Genomic DNA, 26,550 nt, shown 5'->3' on the forward strand with positions numbered 1-26,550 from the left:
TGGCTGAAAACCTACCAGATTCTGTTTTTCAATTATTCCTTGCTTATAGTCTGGAAAATGAAGGAGAGCCCCTCACCATGTTTAAATTGATGCAGTTTTAAAATTAAAGTGGGCAACCTACCAGCAAAATGGCCGTAGAGCACCTTACTGCAGGCTGGCAAGCCAAGTAGGTAGCTCTGCTGATAAACCAGCTAATAGCTTGTTGAGCCTTTGCTCTATGCAGGACGGCAGTCTTCACAATAACAAGGTTTACTCGAAATCTAGAATTACAGCTTGTAATTTATTCTATATTTTTGTGCATACAAGTCAACAAATAGAGCAGTAATGTTTTTGTGCTGCAGCAGCAATAATTTTAGATTTTCTTAGCATTTTATTTTAAGCAAGATCATGTGCAAAAGTTGTTTTGAACTATTTGTACGAGGGCACCTTATAAAACGGGCGAGTCTGATTTTTACTTCAGAAATCTTGCCTAAACGGTCATTAAACGGCAGCAAAAACGGACACGTGTTCACAATTTAGAATCTCTCCAGCTTTATTAAAATAAGGCACTTCTTTTGTCAAAAGACTGAAACATTGGCACGGACAAAGTACAAAAATAGAACGGCTCACATTCTCACATCCTAGTTTTAAACATTTGATTATCGTGATTAAAAAGGCAAACTGCAAAATGGCAGAGGTTTTTGGCATTTGTCAATCTCACACAGTGCAACCTCGGCCTTAAAAGAAAGGCTACAGAAGAGGAGAACCAGATGCTCATGGGCAATAAAAAAAAAACAGCGTTTTGGAACACAGTGCTCATTTAGTTCTATGATTAGGAACAGATTCAACAGGTATCGGCCGAAACAAGTGACAAGTCACCTTTATAGCCTTATATGCATTTACCACCAATAGTTCTTCAGTACCCTCAGTTCAGAGTCTAATGCAAGTATGCTGAACGCTTTGGGCAGGTGTTTTCCACAGTGAACTGACTGGCTTTGCAACAAAGATCTGGCCCGATCAGACAGCAGGGCAGTAAAACTACATGAACATATTAGTTAAAAAAAAGGGGGGGATAATGCAGTCCCACTAATGGCAGGGCTTCTACAAGGTGAGACAGTGCAGCAGCAGCAGCTGAGGCGGTGACGGAGCGAAGACGGGTGTTCGTGCGACGGAACGAGAACTTATTTCTGGGAATTGTGAGGAGCGATCCCATCCGCTAGCAGTTCAGGTCGGAGGCACTCGATGGGGCAATGGATATTCTGGAAAAATAATAGTGACGCAATATAAATGCAAACAGTGCAGCAACATCAAGGAAGGAAAAAAAAAAACACCCATCCATTTAATGGTTGTAAAAAGCAGTGTTCCACTCACTTTTCGGAGCGTGTTTTCTCCGTATCTAACGGACTGCAGCAGGGTGGTGTCGGCATTCGCACCTGGTCTGCGGCAGTTCTCGCACTGCCATCCCTGTGGGAAACAAAAGATGCACATAAAACGACACACGTTTGCACATTTGTTTAACTTCACCGCCAATGAAAGGCCGTTTCGGCTCACCTGTTGTCCTCCGTAACAAGTGCAGGTGCAGATGCTGCCCAAGTACTCCTTCTGCCACTGGCTGCCCGCCTGGTAGGTTTTGCCCTCGTCGGTACACACGGACGCATCTGTGTGGACAGGCGCGCGCATGAAAAACTCAGCAAACTTTCACTACAAAGGCAGTAAATGTCTCCGGGTACGAACGAGGCCTCACGTGGTTCACACTTGAATTCCCCTTTGCCATTTCCCAAGCAAGTGCAGGTCATCAAGTTTCCATTGTCGGAGCGACGATCCCACTGCTCCCCAATGCGATAGTTGACGCCGTTGTCATGGCACCACTCTGTGATACAAGGCAAACCGTTGTAGAGACCTTTGGTTACGTTAATTTTTTTGTGCATCCGCGAAACTTACTGGAGGAATCGCATCTGAAGTGGCCGCCGCCGAGGCACCTGCACCACAGCCTGAAGCCTGTCTCGGACATGCGCTCCCATTCGCCCCCGACATCGTGGTAGGTGGCAGAGAAGGCATCGTAACATGGCTCATTGCTGGTCGGGACCCCACTCAATACTGGCAGAAGATTTGTTTATAAGAAGGGGGGGATCACAAGTCATCACATTAACCTGTTCATTTATACAATTTCCTTTTCAATAGCTCGATACTGGATGCCAACCAGAGATGTACAATAATTTAAAAATAATCTTGGTGTTGAAATTAGTTTCAAAAAAGAAAAGAAAAACTAATATATTTCTGCTGTATTTCTAGAACACGTGATTCCACTGTATGTGACAAAGTGAGCAACGGAAAATTATGCTAGATAAGTCCACTACAGCTTGAAGTTTGAGTCCCATTCAAACGTTTATGAATTCAACCTTCATTATTATCATTATTATTATTATTATTATTATTATTATTATTATTATTATTATTATTATTATTATTATTATTATTATTATTATCAAAGACACTCTTTGCATCCACACACACAAGGGATCTTTTCAGTTTTAGTGGGCTGCTCATGTGCAGTTCATCATGAGCCCTGTTAAAAGCTCCTCAGTCATTTCATTTTCTGAGCACTGTTTCCACCTAAAGCAGGACATCTGAACTTAAAGACTTCATGTTGATGTTCTAAATTCTATGGTGACATGTAAAATAAAAAAATATATATTTCCAAATTAGCAGAAACTGCTTTTTAACATCTGCCTTAGGTTAAAATGTAATTGAAACAAAAGGAGTAAATGAGCATTGTTTTGAATTCTGAATGTTTCAGTTTTATGTTTTTGTAATAATTTGTTCAGAGATTGCTCGTTGAGATTGCAATAAAAAAAAAGGAACAAGGACACATTTCTGAGGGCTCAATATTATTACAGTACTAATGACTACAAGGAGCTTGTTTCATGTCCAAACAGATCAATAATGCTGTATTTTAAGACGTTTTTTCTGATTTCGGTACAAAGAGTTCATAATGTCAACTGATGCAAGCGGGAGTCGTACCATCCACCGCAGTTCCATGTTTTAGTTTCTTACAGTTCATTGTTGTTACAGTTCCTCTCTCTCTGTCATATTTGGAGACTACATTTCCCAGCCACTCATAGACGACCCACCCTGTAACCCTACTTCCCTGAATTTTGCGCTTACTTTTGTTTCCAGCGGTGACGACCTGCTCCAGAATCTTATGTCTGAGCGCTCCCAGCAGGGCCTCCACGATCACATTGTAGTTTTCTCCCGGGCTGAGTCCTATCAGGGTGGCGGTGGTGGCTGTGCCTGGAAGGCGGACCTATATATGGAGAAATTATTGACCTTGAAATAAGTTACAGGTTTCGGGCTACATGCTGTTTGGACTAAAAGCTGTAGGTCTCACTTCTTACCTGGAACATCTTCTCGTTTCTGTTTGTGAGGGGATTACAGGACAGCAGGTAGGCATCGCTCTGTTTGTAAGGCTTCCAGGAGATACTGGTTTGAGTCTGGGCTTCCTGTGGCCCTCCTGTCTCGTTAAAAAGCGGGGATCCGATGGGAAACCTGAGCTTCAAGACAGGCTCTCTACGACCCTCTGGATCAGGGAGGGGGACAAAGACCAGGGGCTCACGGACTTGCTCATTGGGAGACTGCGGGTTGCCTCCATTCTTGTTAAAATCGGTGTACTCCACAATCTGAATCTGACCCCCAGTTATATCCTGGTTGGGTCCTATCGGGACTCGGTTGTCTAGGTCAGGTTCAGGCACATCCAGCCCGCCAGAACCCCCCGGGCGATGTGGCAGGGGAGACGAGGAGTCTGGCTCTGAGCGGGAGAGACGGGGTTAAGGCAAGCAGGTTAGATGAGACGGAGCTACAGTTCAGCTGCTCCAAACTGCTCTACCGTCTCAGCCACACAGGAGGCAGCACTGATGCAGCTTGGTACTAAACCTCAACAAACGCTTCTTACAGTACCAACACAAACGCATGCAGATATTTTGAATGACATTTTTTGAAGGCATTCAAAATAAAAATAGATGTTATGGTTTTAGGAGCCAAATGCTGCTTGACTGAAGGCCTCCGCCAGCAAATGAAAAAAAATGCATTTGAGCAAAAGAAAGCAGCGGCTCAAATCTGACATTTTCAACCCGTTTACCTGCAAACACCTTTTATTTTATGTGAAAGGTACATTAAACGAACACTTACGAGTCCTAATCTTTCCCACTAGAGGTTGGCTCCTCTCCGTGTTCTGAAGGACGATGATCTTGATGATGTACTCTGTGGCTGGTCTCAGACCTTAACAGAGAAATCATGCATCATTTAGAGGTAAGATAAGATCAGAAGTTACTTTAATGTCCCACAATGGGGAAATTTTGGCGTGACAATGGCAAAGAGACAGGCAAAGTTACACACAATTAATAGTAATGCAAAAAAAAGTTAGTTCTAAAGCGACAGAGAGTGAGCTGGTCAGAAAGCCCAAAATAAAAATAAATAAATGTTGCACTATTATTGATAGCATGGCATACTCTGCCAAAAACAAGATGAAATATGCAAGTTAAACAGTGGGAAAACTCCGGCCTATTTAAGGAATAATATATCATGCAATATGCATGGTAGTACAGTAGCATCCCTAAGTAGCTAAGGCATGTGCAAGTGCACCTTAGTATCTGGGAGACAGTGAAAAACGATTTATGACGGGATCAGTACCTGTGCAACCATTAGCATGTTTGTACACACTTATTGAGTCTGTAGTGAGCGGCAGAGATTGTAAAGTCTAACAGGAGCTGGGAGGACAACCTGTGGAAGCGCTCCTTTGAGCCTCTAGGGTGCAGCAGTCTGTCACTAAAGCACTGCAACAGCTCCATGCATGGGGTGGGAGACATTGTCCATCAATTATGTTATTTTTCTCACACTCCTTTGTCTCCCACCATCACTGGGTCCAGGGGGCATCCCAGGACAGAGCTGGCCCTCCTAATGAGTTTATCCATTTTTTTCCTCCTCTAAGCAACAGATAAGTTAAGCCACTGCTCCTGATGAACCAAGTTATGATCTGAGCAGCCCACTAAATTCATCAGTGCACAATTACATGATCAGAAGGTACAAAGGGTGGGTCTCTCCAGAAGCTTTTCACACTCTGAAATTAAGTTGTGTTATTTGAATGAGGGTTGTGTGGACGTACCCTTTATGGTGGCGTAGTTTTGGCCAGGGTGGGGCTGTGGGTAGAGCTCCTGTGGGGCTCTTCCATTCTCCTCGTAGGTGATGAAGTATCCTGTGATTTGTGTGGGAGGTGGCTGCCAGGTGAAGGAGATGGAAGTGGGACTCAAAGATGTAAATTGAAGGCCGGTGGGAGCCTGGACCACGGGTCCAGCTGTCAAGAAAAAAAAAAAGTTGAATTGCTTGTCAGCTAGTTCAACATACAGTGCAAGTTGAATTGCTTGTTAGCTAGTTCAACATACAGTGCTTAAAAACAATCATTTGCCCCTGTTAGATTTGTTGAAATTATGACTTCAATCCAAATGCTGTGTTTAAATCCCACCCAAGCCTAATTATTGCCAGATAGGTGGAATAAAGAAATCACCTAAACAGGACCTGACAGACAACATCAAGTGGGTTAAAATATCTAATAAATCCATTATGCCCTTGTATAATTGAAATCAAACCACGGTAAAAACCAAGTCACTGACATATGTCTGTCTGGACAGGATTACAGAGACATTTCTAAATCTTTAGGACTTCTTTGAACGACTGCACCAGCTGTTGCCCACAAACAGAGGGAACCTGGTGATGGCCTGGGGCTGCTTTCCTGTTTCAGGACTTGGATGATTTGCCATAATGGATAGATAACAAACAGCAAAGTAAAAAAAAAGAGCATGTTTAATACCAGTTGTTTCTGCCAAGGCTGGAACCACAAAGTATTGGCTTTAGGGGTAAATTTTTTTAACATGGGGACAAGTTGGGTTGAATATGTGTTGTTGTTTTTTTGGGTTTTTTTAATATTCACTATCATCACCTTTATTTATAAAGCGCTTTAACATCAGCCACAGCTGACACAAAGTGCGGAACACTCAAAACAATAAAATGATACCAAGGGATAAAATGGAAAAACTAAGCACACAATAATAAATTAAGATACCTGCTACAAAACACAATAAAAAGATGCCAATATGGATAAAAACCATACCAGTAAAAACTAAATTAAATAAAATCTCAGTTGCTTTGAAGGCCAGTGAGTAAAAGTAAGTTTTTAAACAAGTTTTAAAGAGGGAGAATGGGGGGCCTCTCGTATGTGCACGGGTAGAGCATCCTATAGCTTTAGGGCCCCAATAGAGAAGGCCCTGTCTCCTCTAAGCTTCTGCTTAGACGAGCAAGTGAGGACTGGCTGATTCTGAGATAAAGGGAGTTACAGTAAACCAACCACGATAAAATAAATGTGTGGATTACTGTTTCCAACTGTGTCCTTGAAAGGATAGCTACTATTTTTGTTATTTTTCTCGAATGATTAAAAACTAGACTTCAATGCGGCCTTTATTTGACCGTCAAGTTTAAAATCATTGTTTGTCTTGAAACCAAAATTTGTTACCGTGGGCCTAACATACTTTGCCAGGGAGTCGAGATCAACCAGAAGGCTCTGACGTCTTCCACAAGGATAATCATGAATTCAATTATCATTTGAAAACTGAATGTTGTGTTTGCTCGGGTTCACCTAAAATAAAAATTGGTTGGATGACCTGAAACATTTAAGCATGATAAAAACGCAAAAATAGAAGAAATCTGTCAGGTCTGTCAAGGCGTTGTCCAATTTATTACCTTTGCATTAAAAAGGAAAGCCATAAAGTTTGCCCCACAATTTAACATGTTTGTCCTGTGATCATTAGTGTAGTCCACATCTACTAACACTATATTGAGTTTCTTTTATCTATTTTTTTACATAAGAGAAAACTATTTATTTTTCTGCATCACTTCTTATTATCCCCTATTCTTAGATGCACAGTACGTTGTGTATAATAATATGTAATTCTAAAAGTCAAACGACAACAAAGGGCAGTTGTTATGTAAAGTTGGCCCATTTGGTACTTTCTGAAGTAAGCTTAAAAGATAAAGATTGGGCACACAGAGTTCTTTTATACCTGTTTCAGCCACAACAGTAGCCGGAGGGCTTCTTGTGTTTCCGTTCAGCACGTAAACGAAAATAGAGTAAGTAGTGCCCGGCCGCAGATCTGGAAAACACGCGAAAGCACACTGTGAAACATGACCAATAAACAACCAAGCACCTCAGAAGAAAAGCATAAGCCAGTTGAGTTAGTTTAGACTCAAGGCCTACCGGTCAAAGTGTAGGTGTTCAAATCTTCTGGTATGGTCCTTCGGATGGTGCCATGAGTGCCCCTCATAGGCGTAGCTTCAACGAGGTAGCCGGTTATTGGCTCTGTTTTGCTGCGCCAGCTCAGAGTTAAAGAGGTTTCTCCCACGTCAGAGATGCGCAGTCGGCGAACGGAACTAACCTCTAGGTGGCCAAATGACAAACATCACATCAGTAAAGATAAACAAATGTGACAGCTTATGTCATGATCTTAATTGTCTCTCATTACTTCATATTTCGCTTCCAAGATGCTCAACTTTCGTGCAATCTTTCGTAGAGGCCACTTACTTCTAACTTGCCGCAGTTCTTTACAAAAAAAAAAAAACAGCTACCTACTGAATCTAAATTGATTCAATTCAGTGCAAATTAGTCTAATCTCTCCCAATCCAATTGAACTGTCGGATTCAGATTTACTGAGTCCAGTTATTGTATAATAAAATCAAATTCAGATGATCATTTAACCTTAACTGGTGAAAAAGGAAACCCGGTTGTTAACTTTGCAGCAACCCCTCATCCTGAGCAAGCACGTGGTGACAGTGGGAAGGAACCCCTCCCTCTTGACTGTAAGATGCATCCAGCAGTATTAGACTCAGTAGAATGTAAAACTAGTTTGATGCATGGTTTTAGAAAATAAAACTTTGAAAGTGCATCAGAGCCTTCGAAATAATAACCGCTATGAAAGGTTACGAAAGAAAAGTCTCATCCTTGAGAAGCAAATAATGAATACATATGAGTTAGTTAGGAAGCCACAGACCGCTCAGTGTGGTGGTCTCTCCTTCCAGGGGCCTGCTGGTGACAGAGTTCTTCAAGGCGTAGACCTGTATCTGATATGTTGTTGCCACCTAGAGCCCAGAGACATTATACAGATTTCACCCACTGGATAAACGTAATTATCTCAGTATTTACGCGCGAACACGAACGCCGTTTACCATGAGCCCTGGCACAACTACGCGGGTGGTATCTGGAGCAACGTTCATTTCTTTGCGGGGGCTGTTAACGTTCTTGGGGATGACGACCACACGGTAGCCTGTCAGGGCGGCATTTGGAGCCATCCAAGAGACCGTGAAGACGGACGGTCCGACCTCTGAGACCACCATGTCGGTCGGCGCAGGGATTACTAAAACAGATTGACCACAGCAAACGTTAAACTCCCATTTGACTGAGTCATAAACAGGCCCACGTTTTCTAAACAGCTACCTGTTGCTTGGGTTCCCACTAGCGGTGCGCTGGGAGTCCGGCCGTTGAGGGCGATGACCTTCACGGTGTACTCCGTCCCAGGATGCAGATTTCTCAGCACGGCGCTGTCCTGATCACCTCTGGGAGCCGGGCGCAGCTCTCTCTCGCCCTCCTCTGAGCTGGAATACAAGACGCGGTAAGATGTCACCGTGCCGTCGGGGCTGTCCCACGAGATGCGCATGGAGGTGGAGTCGATGTCAGAGAAGATCAGATCCTTGGGATGGTCCATGGCTGCAACGAGGAAGGAAGGAATTAGTCCTTTCAGCTCTAAGAAGGCGGACACTTAAAAAAAAAAAAAAAACAGTGTGTGAACATTTCTCAGAACATAAGAAGAGTCCACCACAAACTCCTTTTGTCTGACGTTTTCCACTTCTAATAAAACAGATGATAGGTTCCCATGAAGAAATTCTGTGTCTTACAAAACCGTTTTAACCTCAAATTTTAAATTGTTCAAACCTGTTTTTTCTCTCCAGAAAAGCCTTTCAGAAAGTGTTTGTCTACTTTTACCTTCACAGGGGCTGTATCCACAAAAGTTATTTTAACGCTGCTACTGTGGTGACTGGGAGGTGCAGTGTTTTGTTTTGTTTTTTCCAGTTTGTGGCACTGGAGCTGGACTGGCCTCTCATCGATTATTATTAAAAACAATTTTTGCCATTGATGATGTGATGCTTGAGGATTCTTGGAGTGCATCATTTAATCCTTTTACATCGTGGCAGCTTATCCAAAAATTTTCACCCTTTCCTTTCCTTTCCTTTCAAGGGTTTTTTTTGTTTGCACACCTCACATATAAAGCGTGTGCTTCTATTGCATCTCATTGTTATTGCACAGAAGTAATCAAAGTAATAATGTTCAATCAAAAAATAAACTAAGGATAAAGGATCCTTGCATCTTTTTTTTTTAGATATTTGAATTAAACAAACCAGTGACAGTATTTTCCACCACAGGGGAAGAGGGTTGTCCATCATTGCCCAAGGCGTACACGCTCACAACGTACTCAACGTGGGGATTCAGACCTGTGAAAGTCTTTTCTGTTGTTTCTGCAACGGAAAAAATAGGTCATTTTTTGTAAGGAAAATATAATTAACCTTACATATTTAAGAATGCTACATAAACGTCCAGCATAGCTTACGGGGAGCCACTACTTCAGAGTAGGAAGGTCCCAAACCATTCTTGGGGACAACCGTGACTCTGTAGCCTCTGACTGGACCCTGAGCCGAAGACCAGCGCACTTTGATGGCGTTATCAGTCACGTCTGTGACCTTCATGTCAGTGGGGGGCTCGGTATCTGAAGAAAAGGGAAATTATCGGCAACTTTTAGACCCGGTCTAACAATCAGATACCAGTCTCTTCACCAAGTGGCATTTTTTTTGTTGTTGTTCACATCACTGTACCGGTCCTGTGTGTTATGTAGACAGGTCTGTTGGAGGCAGGGCTGTCTCCACGTGCAGTAACAGCATAAACTGTGATGGTGTAGTCTGTGCCAGGCTGCAGTCCAGTGATGGTGGCCGTGGTTTGAGTGCCTGGGATTGTGAACTCCTTTGGAGACTCGCCGCCTAGATGCAAATAAATGAAATGTTATTGTGAAACTTTGCGCTTTTCAGGTTTGGGCCAAAATTTGACTCGAATCACAGCCACGCACTTGTGCCTCCGTAGGTGATCCTGTAGTTATTGACTTGAACAGAGGGGGCGTCCCAGCGGATGGTGATGCTGGTAGGTGACGATGACACTACCTCAAGATCAGTGGGTGCGTCGGAAACTGAGAATGATCAATACAAAAGGAATTTAATGAATCATAATCGTGGATTAAAAGGATCAAGCGGCAGAATCCCAAATAACAACAAAAAAAAAAGAGGTGAGTTGTAGGAACTGACTGGTGGCTTGTGTTCCAGTCAGCGGCTGGCTGTCCTGGTCATTGCTGACAGCGTACACATATACCATGTACTCAGCCTCCGGTTCCAGTCCGGTCAAAGTGAAGTGGTTCCTGGTCGGGGGGAGCCGCTCCTCCTTGGTTCGCCCACCACTTGTCTTCTGGTAGCGGATTCGGTAACCGGTGATGGGGGATATGGGAGCCTGCCAGTGAACGGTGATGGAGTTGGTCCGAATGTTGGTGAACTGCAGGTCAGTCGGCGAGTCCAGAGCTGAGAGGAGGTTTTCAGAAACTGAGCTGAACGGTATGTCAACATAGAAACAAAGAGGAAACTGGAAGGAAATCTAACATCTGTTCATTATACCAACAAAAATCTGTTGTAAAGGAAGGTAATTACATAAGTATAGTTTATTTATACCCATATCAATAGACTACATATTTTGTTCTAGTTTATAGACTTTAAAAATATAGCAGTTAATGTAAGTGTTTTAATTTGATTTTATACAGTTCTGTGCAAATTTCTTAATTTATAATCTTCTGAGGTGCTTTTGAAGGCGCTGATGCTGTTTCAAAGTTTTCCTTTTGCCTTTTCTAAAACATGAAAAACGTCAACAATGGGGGAAGAAGAAAAACGATCGTTACCGGATGAGCAACATCTGAAGGTTAAATCTTAAAGTAAAAGGGAAAATTTATCATCCTCCAACTGTTCAACTAATGTCTGCAAAGTGTTTAGCTAATAGCCGATATGGTCCAAATACATTTTCAGAAAGCCCAGACAACAACTGATCAAGACCAATAAGGACCACTGACAGTACTGCAAGATCTAACCTACGAAGATAAAACGTAAAGAAGTAATTCAGTTGCTCCTTTCATCCCTTCATCAGAAGCCTAAGATCAGCGTCATACTCACTTGTTCTCTGAGTCCCTGTTGCAGGTTCGCTTTGCCGTTCACCGTAGACGCAGACTACACTGATACGGTACTCTGTGTTGGGCTGCAGGTCTTTATAGAAAAGAGGAGGAATAATTAGGATAGCCTGACATAAAAAAGGGATAGAAACGTGTCATTTTGCCTTATTAACAGACTCCATAAGCCGTGTGCTTTCTTACTCTGCAACAGGAAAGTGTTAGTGGCACCACCGACATTGACTTCCTTGACGTCATCGTCCGTGTCCGCGGGGTGGTAGCGAATTACGAAACGGGAAATGTCACCCGTGTTGTCGATGTTGGGGATGGTCCATGTCACTCGGATGTGGTCCGGACCCACGCCTCCAAACTGTAAGTTGGTTGGAGCTGGCAGGGCTGAACGAATAAAAGGCCGCAGGTTATATAGAAAACATTAGTCAAAGAAGACATCATGCATGTTTGTAGCTTAATGTGACAAAGGCATATGTTGTGTGATTCAATGAAAAGAACTAATCTGACTTTGCTAGCTATCAGTATTTGTGCATAAAATCAAGAAATAAAAATGTATTGTATTGTCTCCAAAATCTATTTCCCAGCCCCCCCTCTCTGATTTAGTGGAAAAAGTGAAATCACCAGCTCGTGTCTGCTTTGTGTGTGTGGTCGGCTTGCTCTCTCCCTCCTCTGTAACAGCGGCAATACTGATGTCATAGTCCACGCCGGGCTCCAAACCGTGAACCACGTAGTAACCAGCGGACGCCTCCACCGTATCTTGAAAGATAGGCATGCTCTCGCCCGAGGTTACTACCGTTATTCGATAAGCGGTGACGGCGGTAAGGTTTGGGGGGATCCAGCGCAGGCCAATGGTGGTGTCAGTAATGTCGACAAAGTCAATGTGAGTTGGGGCGGGGATTTCTGAAAAGGCGTTAGACCAGTTTGAAAGCACAGGCAAAATTAGACAGGAAGCAAAAACACAATTACATCAGCAATCATTCCAATTAAAGCATTCAAAGAATTACATTATAACAGAAGCCATGCCAGATAACACAATAAAAGATTTAAAAAAAAAAAAAAAAAAAAACGTCAATTAAAAAAGAAAATTTCAGGCAGCATTTGAAGGTATTGGCCATGCTGATAAGCTTGAGCCCATCATGTATTAACTGTGATCTTCATGCATTTCACAGCTCGACCGATGATCGTGTTAGTACCAGATAGTGATAGCAGCCACAGTCACTGAGGGTGGCATTGGATATTTGTGCTCTTATCCTTCCCATCTAAAGCCATACTATGACTTATGATTAAAGCATGTCAGACAAGACAGGTGAGATGGAAAAGAACCAACGTATAGATGTGGTAAAAAGCTGGATCTTTTTGTATTGCTGGGATTAATGTGTTTACTAAAAGATAAGACTAAAGTTTTTATTCATTCTCCTTTTCTCTATATTTTGTTCCTAAGGAATCCAGTCTTTCTTCTAATCTTTTAAAGAGGTATTAATGTTCCACCAGGCATGGACTCCTGCTTTGCCTTTAACCCACTGGCAATTGTCTTACGCCTACAGGAAATAGCAATATAGAAAATGCATAAATATAGACTGTAAAGCGTTTTTTTTTAAGAGGGAGGAAGAGGAATGAGAGATCTGGGCTGAAGCTCCCAATGGTACAAGACCCTAAAAATGCCAGTTAAAGTACGCACCGACATCACCGTGTGACTAATTTGAGTACGGGTACCTGAATTACAGCGCAAGGCGACGCAGCAGCCCCAAAGTTCCCCCCACAAAAAAAAAAAAAATCCAGTGCTCTTCTGTTTGTCTTTGGCCCCTAAGAGGAATGTCTCATCTGGCTCACATCATGACAATATCCAACACCACCTTCACATGCTGACGTTTTTTCTCAACAAATGTGACGTTTCCAGCGTCTCCCTGTATTTGGCTTGTCACAGTCCCGCGGCTCTTAGGCGAATTTCTCTCTGTGCTGCCGGTTTACGGAGAACTAGAACATGAAGCTTGGTGTTTTTATGTCTGGGACAAGTATAGATTAAATTTTATTCTTCACCCCTAAAAAAATCAATAAATAAATAAAATAAAATTCAAAGGAAAGCCACTTCATTGGGTGGGTCCTGATACAAAGTGAGTGGGCCTAGGCCCCCTGCTTGAAAGGAAAGTGTGAAGCCATGTTAGCACCATGCAAGGTAAGGCCTTTTGTTGCAGCTCCCTGCCTGAAAACACTCAGAGCAGCACAATCCACCACAGACAGCACTTTTAAAAAAGGTCCCGACACATCTGTTTTTAGCCAAACTTTTTTTTTTTTTATCATTTTTAAAATTCTAATTCTTTTTACGACTCACCTCGGCCTTTTTATGACTATGAACCTTTGCTTTAGATGTTAACTTGTCTTTAGTTAACATCCTGTCACACCTTTCAGTTTTGTTCTTAACCCACAGCACTTTGAGATTTTTTTGAAGTGAACATTTTCGTTTCAAACTTTAGCTCAATTTGCACGGATTTATTAGCCTCGTGAGACCATCCTGATCTCGCGAGCTTTCAAGGTTTCACTCGCAGATCAGTCTGGCTCACAGACATGTATACGTAGACGCGTCATAGGGCGCAGGTTCGCACGTGAACGTCACCGCCATATTGTACGTGGCAGAAAAAAGTTGAGTTCTGTTATTGTGAACGTGGATCAGAGAAGATGCCTCATTCCTGTGCTGCAATAAATACACACACACACACACCATATATATATATAGAGAGAGATAGAGAGAGAGAGAGAGAGATAGAGAGATAGATAGATAGATATATAGAGAGAGATATATATATCTATATATATCTATATATATAATAGATATATATATATATATATATATATATATATATATATATATATATATATATATATATATATCTATATCTATATATATATATATATATATATATATATATATATATATATATATATATATATATATATCTATATATATATTGTGTGTATGTGTTATGAATATAAGGATCAATTTGTTAAATCTAAATTGTGGTCTTCATTATTTCATAAAACCGTGTCACATGTGAACCTTTAGGAACAGACTTTTTGGGTGAGTATTAAAGAGGTAAAATTAATAACATGAGGAAAAAAAGTCCTAGGTGAATAAAGTAAAAATAAACAAACAAATGTTATGATAAAAACATCATATTATGAGAATTAAGGGGGAACATTTCCAGAATAGTCACAGTTTGCAGAATTATTTCACTCCTGGAGTAATAGGGCCAGGTTAGATTATTTTAAATATTTTTATTCTTTACGAGAATAAATTCAGGAGAATTAAGCTAAAGGGATACGAAAATAAACTTGTAATATTACAAAAAAATTACTACGAATACAAAGTATATTCAGAGATTAAAGTCCGTCTGATACTGTTTAAGTGACTGAGTAACTGCAGATTTGCCACATTTAAGATGACGGACGCTCTGACGCATCGCAGCATAGGCAGAACCCGCCCAATGACGCGTCTACTCTTATATTATGTCTATGGTCTGGCTACTCTCCGTTAAAGAAAATTTGGAGCCGTTCACCAAACGAACATCCAATCAGCGTTGGCTTTGAGGCGGGTTGAGGTGTGACGCAACAAGAAGCGCGTCAGTTCAGTCTAAACAACATGGCGGCTTCAGCCGATGAAACTAGCGTTAGCGGTGCTATCGAGCAAGTTTTATCTGAATTACAGAGTATTTCTTTGCTGAGCTAACGAGCCTTTACCTGCAGCAGCAAGAGTAGCTTGGCTTGTGGTTGTGTTTTCGTCGTCGCTCTGTTACGAGCGACGACGAGGCATGTTGACGAGTACGTCATATGCTTCGTTGATCTGATTGGTTTATTTGGCTTGTCTATCAATAACATAGGCCAATCAGCTAACCAGTATTTTCGCCCCTTCCCAAAATTATTTCAACGGAAGGTTTCCAGATGGATATGCGAAGCAAATCTATCTGGCGGCGTCAGGTTACGGATTTATCCCTTTTAAAACTAAAGTCCAGCTGCCTACTGACCAGGCACCTCACGCCGGCACTGCAGGTGGGTCTAAAACGCAAAGGAGGCTTCCCGGTGACTCTACCTGGGGTGACAACAGTAGACAGCGGCGTGCTCTCCACTTCGCCCTTTACGGTGAACACGCTGACGTTGTACTCCACGCCCAGATTGAGGTTTTCCAGAAGGTGTGTGTTCTGATCTGGTAAAACAAGCTCGTCTATGAAGTTCCCTCTTTGGCCACCGGTTGGCTCGCTTGTCACCCTATAGCCAGAGATCCCTGCAGAGAACAGGAGAGCAACAGACGGATTTAAAAAAAAAAGGTTGGAGATATTGTCAAGTCATTGCCAGATAGAAGTAATACCAGAAAGAGACATTTGTCCTGGCGGGTTGGGGGTGGTGAGGGATCTAAAGCCAAGGTCTAGACTTGGCGGTATTCGACAGATTGCCGGTGCGTGGGGAGCACGGTCAATATTTACCTGGTGTTCTGGAGGCTACCCAGGAGACCGTTAGATCTCCTGTGTCGGGGTTGGACGTCACTCTGAGCTCAGTGGGAGGAGACAGAGCTGCACAAGAGAAAAGACGGCGGTGTTGATCGTATGCAGCTGTAACGTCTCGCTCAAAACCTTTGCTGAATTGTTTAAACCGGCACTGCGCTGGCTCACATGAGCATTACATCATTCTGGGTATAAACACGTTAATGAAGATTCATGTTAAGCGGTCGCTCTCGGGAGGCTATTCTCCCAGATGAAATACAGACGCACTGGTGACGACGTTGCGGGTGATGGGGTTTCCACGGTTGCGGCCGTTGAAAATGGGCTGAATGCTGTAGGTGTACCGCGTTCCTGGGTTCAGACCGTCAATGTCAATACGCCCAGAGTCAGACGTCTCTTCTCTGGGGGACTCGCCTTCCTCACTTGGGAGCACGGAAAGCTGAAGAGAGAAAAGATAAACGCATTGTGATCAGAAAACATGGTACAGGATCTAAAATCTGGAAGAACAGTAACGCAACTAAAAATAAGCAAAATTTTTTTAAAATTAGTGTATCTGTCTTTGATTTGAGCAGGTAAATAAGACTATCTGCCAATGGAATAAGATATTTGCACTTAAAATAGGAACAACTCGTCTCCATCATCTTATTTCAAGTGCAGGATGTCTAATTATCTTATTTTAGGGGTCAAAATACTCATTCCATTGGTAGATAATATCATTTACCTGCTCAAATCTAGGACAAAAACACAAATTTTAAGAACATTTTACTTATTTTTAGGTCAGTTTTTGCAGTGAGCTGCTTAGGCCTCAGCACATAGCTAATGCTCGGCTGCTAGACGAGTCAAAGGGGAATTTAAAATCTGCTTTAGGCCCCGATCAGCTGCTCACATTGAAAGAGTTAACCTTTTTATAAATGTATAAAACAGGTGACTATTTTTGGGTTATTGGAGCAAAACTGTGATAAACTACCTTGTAGCTGAATCTCCGGACAGGTATCCAGGTGATAATGATGGAGGTGTCTGTGACCTCCGTGCTGAAAGGAGGAGCGTTTCCCATCCGAGGGGCTAGAAACGAGACGTAAAAGAGGATTAAAACCTCCGTAAATAAAACAGACATTCTAGCCTGGCCTGAAAGTCTTCCTCCGTTTCTACTGACCCGTAGTGAAATATGTGGTGATGCCCTCGCTTGGCACGTTGTCCTGCACAGAGTACAGCTCTGCTGTGTACCGAGTGTCTGGACGCAAATTCTTTAAAGGGTACTGAGTGACCACTCCGGGGATCCTCCTCTCCACGGGGTTGGAGCCCTCAATGCTCAGGAGGAGGCGGAAACCGGTAACCATGGCACGGGGAGCGTCCCAGGTGACCAGGGCGCTGTCATGCCCGATGTCAGTAAAACGGACGTTTGTGGGTGCGTCAGGTTCTGGAGGGGAACAAAAGATATAACTCACATTAAAAAGCTAATTAAGGTGTTTTATATGTTGGAACTCCAGCTGTCTGAGCTTAGAAGCTTATTTTTTGTGTGTGTGTGCCACCCACTGGTAGATTTCTCTCCCACAAGAGCCTGGCTCTCAGCGTCGCCTCTGACGGCGTAGATGTAGAAGCGGTAGAGTGTGCCGGGCCGCAGGTGGGTGATTTCGGCGTATGCGTTGGGTGAGATGGGCAGCTGGAGTTGCCGCAGCTCGGTGCCATCCTGGCCCATCGGTGTGAAGACCACCCTGTATCCGGTAACCTCGGTGGGCGGACCTGTCCAGGTAATACTGATCCTGGTATCTGAAACCTCATAGAACTGCAGGTCGGTCGGCGCTGGGACTTGCTCTGTAGAGAGGAAAGGATTTGGTCATCAAGAGTTAAATATCACGTCCTTTCTCAAGACATTCATTGCTCCTCTTGAGAACAAACACCTGTTACCTTCATTTATGGTCTAAATTAAATGACTAACACTTTGCCTGATTTGTTAGCGCTGTGTTACCCAAATTAGCTGTCATTTACTTTTTAATGGGCACATTTTTTTTTAAGGAAAACAGTAATTGAAAAAAAAAACACACTGTTAATATAGTTTAAAAAATAAAAATTGTTGTTTTCAAATTCCAAACCTGAAAGGTAAGTCCAATAAAACTTAAACGATTCCCAAGTGGAGTTTTTAGTGAATTTTGGCTTAACCACAAGGGAAAACACCGAGTAAATAGCAAAGCAGCAGAAGGAAAAACATTTAAATAAATTTCCTCCAACATCTGTTTCTGTTCTTCAAGCATACTGAAATTGTTAGATTTCCCAGCACAGCCACAAGTAAGAGAAGCAAACCTCTATAAACGATGTACCGAGGATTTACGAGGTGTGCTTTAGTGGGGTGTTGGCAGCACAAACATTTGTCCTTCCAAGTGTTTAGACTTTATCTCAGGATGTTTCGCAGCTCCCCCATATATTAAATGTTAGTCAAGAGTCAGATTACGTAATTTAGGTTATTAGAGATGTTATACCGCATAAATTATTGTCTTAATACCCGCCCACCATCTCTAAAGAATGCTTTTTTCTAAAGTGAATCTTAAAAGTAATTAAAAGTCATGTATGAGTACTGGGATCTATCATCTACACAACCATATTGTTTGCAGCATATTGCAAAGCATCCGTTTATGTTTTTGTACCTCGTTTGTGAGATCCAGCAGTGTTGACCTGCACAAACACAGGCTCACTCTCCAGGTTGTCCTCCACAGCGTAGATGCTGATGTTGTAGAGGAGACCGGGGCTCAGGTCCACCAGCATCACCGAAGTCTCCGTGTCAGAGAGGATGAGCTCGGTGCTGCTGCCTTCCTCGGATGGCGTGTAAACCAAGCGGTAACCTGCAAGCACGAGCGTGGAGTTGACTCGATTAACGTGCATGGCCTAAACATTTAAATAACTCCAAACCAAAACGCAGCAATGCGGAACAATTACCAGTAATGGGAGCCTGGGGTTTGCTCCAGCTGATGCGGATGGAGGTTTCTGTGACCTGATCCACCGGATGCAGAGTGGGTGTATCAGGTGCTGGAGGAAGAAAATAGAAATTATGGAACTTATGCAGTGAAAAGTGCAACAATTTATTGCAGTTGCTCTGCTTTAAAGTTTATTGCTTTTTTTTTTTTTTTTAAGGAGCAGGAGAATCGTTTCCAACCTGTGGTCTGCGAGGTGGTCAGGATGAGGTTCGGCTCTCCGTCTCCCTCGGGCATCTCGTACACGCTGACGTTATATCTGCGGCCAGGCTGAAGATCGGTGATGGTGACGGACGTGGTGGTGCGGGGAACATCTGAAGAAGCACGACGACGTTTAATTCAACACCTAAATGGCTATCAGTTACCAAATACAGCGTGCACAGTTTAATGTGAATGTGCTTTTCAGGCTAATTCCTTATGAGATTAAATTTGACAAACAATGAGTCTCCAACATTAATGCGAAAAAAATGCATAACGTGTAACTCACTTCCCTTTATATAGACAGCATAGAAAAGCATGCGCTGCGAGGGTCTTATATACGGTAATATGAAGCTATAAGCAGCAGTAAAACCCTCTCACCCAGGTACTGTGGTTTAGCCCCCTCCTCGATGAGCTCATACTCCAACCTGAAGCCGGAGATGGTAGAAGAAGCCGAGGTCCATGACACCACAAAGCTGTTGGAGGTGATCTCTGTCACTGACTCGGACATGTCCACCACCGGCGCAGGAGCGGTCGTCTCTCCCTCCCATGTCTGCACTTTTTGACGTAAGACGGGTAAGAAGAAGGTTATTTGAATGAGCGTTCCTGATTGTGTGGCACTCAAACAATTTTTAGCCCCACAGGTAACTCACAGGAGCCAGAGGTGGTTGTGAAATCGAAGCGCGTGACCTCGGGCTGTCCGTAGCGCATATAGCTGATCAGTTGACCCTCGTAGGTCACGCCCGGACGGAGCCCGCTGATGGTGTAGGCGTTACGGCTGCTGGGAATGGTGACCTCCTTCCAGGGATTTTGACTGTTTTTCTACAAGATGAAGACAAACAGCTGAAGGCTTATAAGTGGAAAAAATTGTGAAAAATGTTATCACGACGCTTTGAATGAGCGGAGAGATAAGCTCTTTGAATGAAACTGCCACCATGTAAGCTTCTAAACTAAACAGTGAGCCAAAGAAATCCCAGAAAGGTCAATAATATATTAATATCAGCTAGAAAAGCATAAATCTATACCTTCGTTCAATTCAATGCAGTTCAGTTTTCTTTGTGTAGCGCTGATTCACAACACGTAATCTCAAGGCACTTTACAAAGTAAAGTTCATTTTCTCTGTACCCGCTTCATCTTGTTTGGGGCCAACAGAGGGAATGAACCTGATGGCATAACTCACAACCTGGGCGGGTCGCCAGTCCATCACAGGGCCAGCACAGAGACAAAAAATAAACTATGCACACACACACACAGATTCGCGCGCACACACATCGCTTATTTAGAGACACAAAATGAACTAACATACATCATTTGGACGTTGCAGGAGGCCCTCATAGGAAACTAGACATACAAAAGGAAAGCATGCAAGGTAGCTGTAACAACGGTGTTTGCAGTCTGTCAGAGAGAGGTCACGGACTCTCTGGCTCAAACTTCGACTAATCCAACAAAGACTTTTCACCTCATTCAAAACCTTTAGCCAAAAACGACATGTTTTTCCCACAGACATGAACTAAAATGCATCGTAAAAAGGAAAGTAAAATGACTGAAAATCTCGTTGTGACTTACAAGTCTCCATTTGAGGATGTACTTGGAAATGTGGGCGGACGATGGAGCGTTCCACTGAATTGGGTGGGAGTCTGGCAGGTTTCCTGCTTCTGTTATATGAATCTGGATAGGTCTGGTGCCACCTGAAGAGTGTGGGCGGCAGATGGTTGAAGACACATCAATAAAAAGCCCGAAATAAAAGTGTTGTTTACATTAGGAAAAACAAAAAGACTTGCGAATAACATGACGGTGTGACCTGTAAGAGAGATAGGGCAGGGCTGGGGACTTTTCGATGAGTTGCAACTAAAGGATTTTGGGACAGAATCAAACCGCTAGACGATGCTAAACCGGCTCAACACCTACCGACATCTTACAGTCTGCAACGACACCTTCGTGTTATATTCATCACATTTATTCGGCCCCCAGTCCCTTACGAACACATTACAAGGGCTCACAGTTTGTCCAGTCAGCACAAACTGTTCTCTGCCTCTGATGGAGAGATAAGCATCGCATCTGTTCCCATTTAGGTCAACATTTGCTCCTCGACTAAGTTCAAAGGAGCAAATTAGGCAACTGCTGTGCAAACATGGGCTGCAAGTGACGGGCCCCCTTTTACCACAACTTGTGCCCAGCCAATAATGCCCTGAGTAGGACAACAAAGATTACTCAGCAACAGGTAGGGGAGGGGAAAAAAACAAACAAAGGTTAAAAGAAAGGACAGTGGTGATGTGGCTGAGTGAAATGTTTTCTTCAACAATGTTTTAAATAGAGAGAACCCCCAATCACAGCATCTATGTATGTGATGGGACTTTTTTGCAATTTTGATACGTGGAAAACCTGCAGGAAATGAGCATTTGTGACAGGCTGATAGCACAAAACTAATGGAAAATAGTATTTCCAAATAATGAATACAGATTTCAGGTATTATGTTTATTCATAATTACTTAGAGTTTGGTAAAATGTCGAGATAGAAATCCCCAAGCTAACCCAAAGGAATCATATGTAGGATGTAGTGACATCTAGTGGTAAAGTTTCAAATTGCAACAAAATACTCTAAACGGGATCAGGACTGCTTTCTGATATGTTTCCTTTGTTGTTTTGTTCATTTGGAAAATATGAATGGATATGTCAGTGTCTTTCCAATGAAAAATGACACTTCTCCTTTTATGTATTACTTATTCACTGTTTTTTCCTTAGACACTAAGACTAAGGGAAAACAATCCAGTTACGTTACACAGCACATTACACACCCCAATATATCATGACCAATAAAGCTATCACAACAACAACTGAAGGCTAAAATCTGATGTCAGAGCATTTTCTCTTACCTGGGTAGGTCTGCAGGGGTTCACATCCCATTTCTCCTCTTCCTTTGCCAAAACAAGTGCATCTGTAGTGGTTGCCATTGAAGAGTTTGTCCCACTGCTCTCCGATCTGATAGATCATATTGTTATCCTTACACTGATCTATTAGAGACAAAACAAATGGTTGCGAAGTTGAGCCGGCAGCACAAGAAAGGTTGGATGTGGGAATGTTGAGCGGTCAAGCTATTGAGACACAAACTAACCAATAGGATCGCATTTCCAGTATCCACGTCCCTGTCCAAAGCAGGTGCAGTTCATCATGTGTCCCTCGTCGTGACGCTTGGAAAACTGCTGGTTGACTTCGTAGGTCAAACCATCAACAACACAGTTATCTGAATACATAAAAGAGAAACAAAAAAAAACAACAACAGTCACTCTCTAAACTGGGTAGCTTTCAAATGTATGTCTTCCCAGGATGACTTTAAAGCACCTTTTTTAAGTCTACATGGAGTCGGTTGTCTCACCTCGAAGTTGTGAGTGGGGAATGCAGTTCCACTCCCCGCGACCATTTCCCAGGCAAGTGCACTCCATCAAGTAACCCGCGACATGGCGTTTGTCCCACTTGTCTCCAACACGGTGCATAACTCCATCATTTGTGGTACACACCTCCTCGTGGGCTGGTTGAGAAAAGAGGAATAATAAGAAAAGAAATCTAAGGTGTTTCTCCCTGCATCTGCAGTTCAAACAGTTCCCTCTGCTCAGGTTAAAACCTTGTAATATATGTGGATGACATTTTAGCATTTTGGAACTGCTCCAACGGAGTCTTCACCCTACCATAATCTCACCAACTCTGTTTTCTTACTTGTCAACTATCACATTATTCTACCCCATGAGAACAAAAAAGGGAAATGTTTGCACACATCTACTTTGGTTGAACAACCAGAGTTCTCAATGTGTACTGAGTGAGATGAACTCAGATCCATTATGGTTTGTCTTGGTATTGACTTACGCACTCCACACTCCACAAAAAAAGAATCAACATCTGTGTGATAAAGTTGGTGGTCTGCTGAAATACTTTGCGTCAACTTTTGATAGATTGGCATGATCAGACGTTTACTGGACATCCTACAAATAATCTAGGGTGGAGCAAACAATGTACACCAACCAGCCATGGGGCAAAATCCAAAACGCTGGTCCACATCATAGTTGTAGGTGGTACCGCACCACCTCATGCCATCACGGCGGCCATCCGTGGTACAGTCTGTGTAGTTGCGCCCATTGTAGAGGTAGGGGAAATGGCAGAGGGCACCGTTGGAGTTCCCACCCTGTGTCACCACGATGGCTGCAATTTTGACAGAGGCAATGAAGTTACTTCTTGGTTCTGATTTGCCTACCAAAACAAGACAAGACTCAACATAATCCACATAAAGGCATAGTTAAGACTCACCATTTATTTCAGTACAGAAGGAATACTGCTGGTCTCGCTCGTAGTCTGAGGTTGTGGAGCACCAGAGCTGCCCATCGGAGCGTCCGTCTGAAGTGCAAGAGTAGTACGTCTTCCCCATGAAGACAAATGGGAAGACACACGGCTGACCATTAGAATTTCCGCCGTACGCCTGCTTCCTGATCTCTACACAAGCAGTGAGGGGGAAACAAGTTTGTTAGACCGATGAAAAATGACAAATCACACTTGAATTTGCTAAAAAAAAAAATGTTTTCTTTAAAATCCAGTTTGCACTGCAGTAATACACCCAATTTCTCAGTAAGAAGCATGTTTTTCATTCGCTTTTCACTCACCCCACTCCTGACAGCTGACTCCATTGCCTAAACAAGTACACAGCATCTGCTTGCTGCCCTGGCTCCTGACCCAGCGATGCCCGTCAAGGTAGGAGACACCAGAGTCTGTTTGGCAGTTTCCCTCGGAGGTGGGCACATGATGATGCAGCAGAGCCTGGGTTACAACCCCACCTGTGCCTGGTAACAAATCGTGAAATGGACAAATCCAGGGAATAAAGTTGGAGATGTGTTTTTTTTTTTTGTTTTTTTGTGTTTGGCTGAACACTTTTGACGCAACTTACCTCGGCCTATGATTTGTCTTTGACAACTCGATTCTCCCCTCCCATTTCCCAAGCACACACACTGCATAGCGTTCCCCCTGCTGTCCGTCTTTGTCCAAGTGTCTCCAATCCTGTAGGACGTTCTGGTGTCAGGGACATTACAGCGATCTAGTCAGGAAATAATGACAAGTGAGCTGCAATTGAAAATTCAACCTCTGTGTGAGAATACATTTAAGTTGCACTTACTCCTGGAGGTACAGCTGATACGTCCATTTCCTTCTCCGATGCAGGTGCAGTCCAGCATCATCCAGCCTTGGTACGGTCTCTCCCAGGTCTCCCCGACCAGAAACGACGATGCAGCATAGCTATCAAAGCATCTTTCAGCTACCAGGACAAAGAGCAAAGGAACGGATGAGCGCATCCGGAAGTCTGAAACGTTTTATGTTTCCGGGTAGAGACACTCACCCACAGGTTTGCATGTCCATTCCCCCTTGTTGTTGCCAAGGCAGACACACTCTAGCATGTATTCACCGCTCTCGTGAGGCTTCTGCCAAGTTTCTCCAATTTTATAAGACCTCCCACTATCATGGCAACGATCTGTCAATCGCAAAACAAAGCAGATCGCCCGATTCAAAGACGTCATTGAAGCAGGAAGACTATTATTGAAATAATAAAATGTTAGTTTTGCATGTTGAACACACATCAAACATCAAGTGGCAACACAGTAGCTACAACATTCTTAGATGAAACGCGCGAAAGCATCAGGTGACAAACCCTCAGACATGTTGAAATTTGGATTTTAAGCATTTGGTTGAGAGTGTAACCTACTTGCAATGGTACAGCTGATTTTTCCAGAGCCAATGCAAGTGCAGTCCCACATCAGCCCGTCCTTTGGTCTCTCGTAGCTTTTCCCGACCTGGTATGTCCGGCCATTGTCCTTGTCATAGCAGGTCTCGGCCGCTGAGACAAAAACAAAAGGAAAAGCTCAAAAGTTATTGTTTGCTCATTTTGGATTGTCTCTGTTGAGCAACCTTGTTTAAAGAAATAGGCCGAAAATGTTGACATTGGCTTCGGTCAGCACTCTTGAGATTCTGACTGACCTTCAGGCTTTGTTTTACATTTGATGCCTGCTTCTCTGTTGCAGGTGCAAAGCAATGTGCTTCCACGGTAGGATTTCTCCCACTGTTGATTCAGTCTGTAGGAGTTGCCATTCTCCTCGCACCTGGCTAAAAAAGTAACGATATGAAATAATTAAAGACTAACAGAAAGATAATCATCCTCATATAAAGTTTGCAGATCAGTTATGCTGAATTCTCTCTTTCTCAAACATATTTCTCAAAACAAAACAATTCACATTTACACATACAGCTCATTGCAATATGCAAGTTTAAAGCATCACAAACTCGATAAATAAATAAATAAATAAATAACTTTCTTACCTGGAGTAAGAACCTCCGTGTCATACAGTTCTGGATACACCTGATACTGACCCGTTTGTCTTTTGTTCTTCTTCGGCGTGCAGTGCACTGCGCTGCTTACGCACAACGCAACCAGCAACCCCGTCAGTGGGCCACCAGTCATTTTGGGAATGAGCACGGGTTTGAATGTAAATTTAAAATTTACAGAACTCTGAAATACAAATAGGCATCCAAAAAAGAAGGGAAAAAAAGACGGGAAATGAGAAGCTGGTGAGTAGTGTTAAAGCTTGGAGAGATCTGGTTTCTGCTTTATGTGGCTGCTTCTCCAGGCGGTACTGACTGCCGCCCTGCAGCTACTGCGTCAGGCTGAGGAGAGGGGAGCGCACTGCTTTTATACCCGAACGCACAGCTCCAGTGGGAGGGATTTTTCCTGGAGTTTGGATCACCCGTCTGCGCTTGAGTAATACTTACCCCCACACCCCCACCCCCGAGCCCCAGCCCACACAACCCGCACTCGACCAAAAAAAAAAAAGATGGAAAGGATGGGTGAAAATGGACAAAAAGTTGTCCATCAGACCTATACTTACTAAATCCTAATTATAACTGTTAAATGTAATTTGTGAGGGTCTTTGGGGGGTTTGGGTTTAGCTTTCAATAACAAGAGGGGTCGTGCAAACTTAATGAACATAGAAAAGACCGCAGACCAAAACCTAAACCTGTTTCCCGAACATTTATTCAGGTTTAGAACAGAAGATTTATTCAAAGTATACGTGTGCCATTTCAAAAGAAGAATCAACTACTTTTCCTAAAATTAGTGTTTCTATGAGTGCACAACATTCATCCATATTTTGTGTGAATAATGTGCATCTTTGTAGATATAAAAACAAGAGTAAGTGCAACTGTAGCGAACTAAAGTCCAACGCATTTCCGATATATTTATTTTATTTAACTTAATTTAACTAGGATGTTGCTTTTAGTACCAGCTCAAACCTCCAATTCAGTTGTGCAATATTTACTAACCTGATTTATGCATAAATTCACATACTTGTCTTCAAGACCTGATCCAGTTGAATTCACTGGACCAGCCATGCAAAACCTTCTTGACGCACTGACGCTGGCGTCTGTATTAGTATAAAAAATGACTTTGATGATGGTTATATTGAGCAACAGGGTGAGTTATCTAAAGGCAGGAAACAAAAGTTAGCAAACTAGAAGCAAATGGCTACTCATGAACCAACAATGTAA

General features: G+C 42.9%; 1 protein-coding gene across 2 annotated transcripts; it reads right to left on the bottom strand.

Annotated features, from left to right (window-relative positions):
- Positions 1 to 507: 507 nt before the first annotated feature.
- On the bottom strand, positions 508 to 25,675 carry LOC118556286 (fibronectin-like). 2 transcript variants are annotated; one of them, XM_036129952.1, is made up of 46 exons: positions 25,327 to 25,675; positions 24,988 to 25,113; positions 24,716 to 24,847; positions 24,353 to 24,484; positions 24,134 to 24,271; positions 23,909 to 24,055; positions 23,628 to 23,804; positions 23,278 to 23,460; positions 22,996 to 23,172; positions 22,355 to 22,507; positions 22,094 to 22,222; positions 21,855 to 21,992; positions 20,548 to 20,669; positions 19,635 to 19,803; positions 19,363 to 19,539; positions 18,966 to 19,097; positions 18,749 to 18,838; positions 18,460 to 18,654; positions 17,354 to 17,632; positions 16,974 to 17,237; positions 16,788 to 16,882; positions 16,091 to 16,259; positions 15,806 to 15,892; positions 15,415 to 15,606; positions 11,955 to 12,233; positions 11,526 to 11,717; positions 11,329 to 11,418; positions 10,423 to 10,689; positions 10,191 to 10,307; positions 9,943 to 10,104; positions 9,681 to 9,836; positions 9,472 to 9,588; positions 8,513 to 8,782; positions 8,245 to 8,432; positions 8,070 to 8,157; positions 7,280 to 7,459; positions 7,086 to 7,175; positions 5,138 to 5,326; positions 4,165 to 4,254; positions 3,375 to 3,784; positions 3,145 to 3,283; positions 1,921 to 2,076; positions 1,724 to 1,849; positions 1,531 to 1,637; positions 1,351 to 1,443; positions 508 to 1,238 (listed from the first exon to the last, which is right to left on the bottom strand). In XM_036129952.1, the coding sequence occupies exons 1-46, from the start codon at positions 25,466 to 25,468 to the stop codon at positions 1,161 to 1,163; spliced, it is 7,329 nt and encodes a 2,442-aa protein (XP_035985845.1). In that variant the 5' UTR covers positions 25,469 to 25,675; the 3' UTR covers positions 508 to 1,160. The 2 variants fall into 2 exon arrangements, with proteins under 2 accessions (XP_035985845.1, XP_035985846.1); XM_036129953.1 differs by lacking the exon at positions 11,955 to 12,233.
- Between the last annotated feature and the right edge of the window lie 875 nt (positions 25,676 to 26,550).

The sequence above is a fragment of the Fundulus heteroclitus genome, unplaced genomic scaffold (assembly GCF_011125445.2).
Source record: "Fundulus heteroclitus isolate FHET01 unplaced genomic scaffold, MU-UCD_Fhet_4.1 scaffold_258, whole genome shotgun sequence".
Taxonomy (NCBI): Eukaryota; Metazoa; Chordata; class Actinopteri; order Cyprinodontiformes; family Fundulidae; genus Fundulus; species Fundulus heteroclitus.

Coding starts and splice junctions, on each gene's coding strand:
- LOC118556286 (XM_036129952.1), bottom strand. CDS start 25,468: ATGACTGGTGGCCCACTGACGGGGTTGCTGGTTGCGTTGTGCGTAAGC. Junction 23,461..23,627: donor AGTCAGCTGTCAGGAGTGGG/GTGAGTGAAAAG, acceptor CTGCTTGTGTAG/AGATCAGGAAGCAGGCGTAC. Junction 16,883..16,973: donor CACCACATATTTCACTACGG/GTCAGTAGAAAC, acceptor TCTCGTTTCTAG/CCCCTCGGATGGGAAACGCT.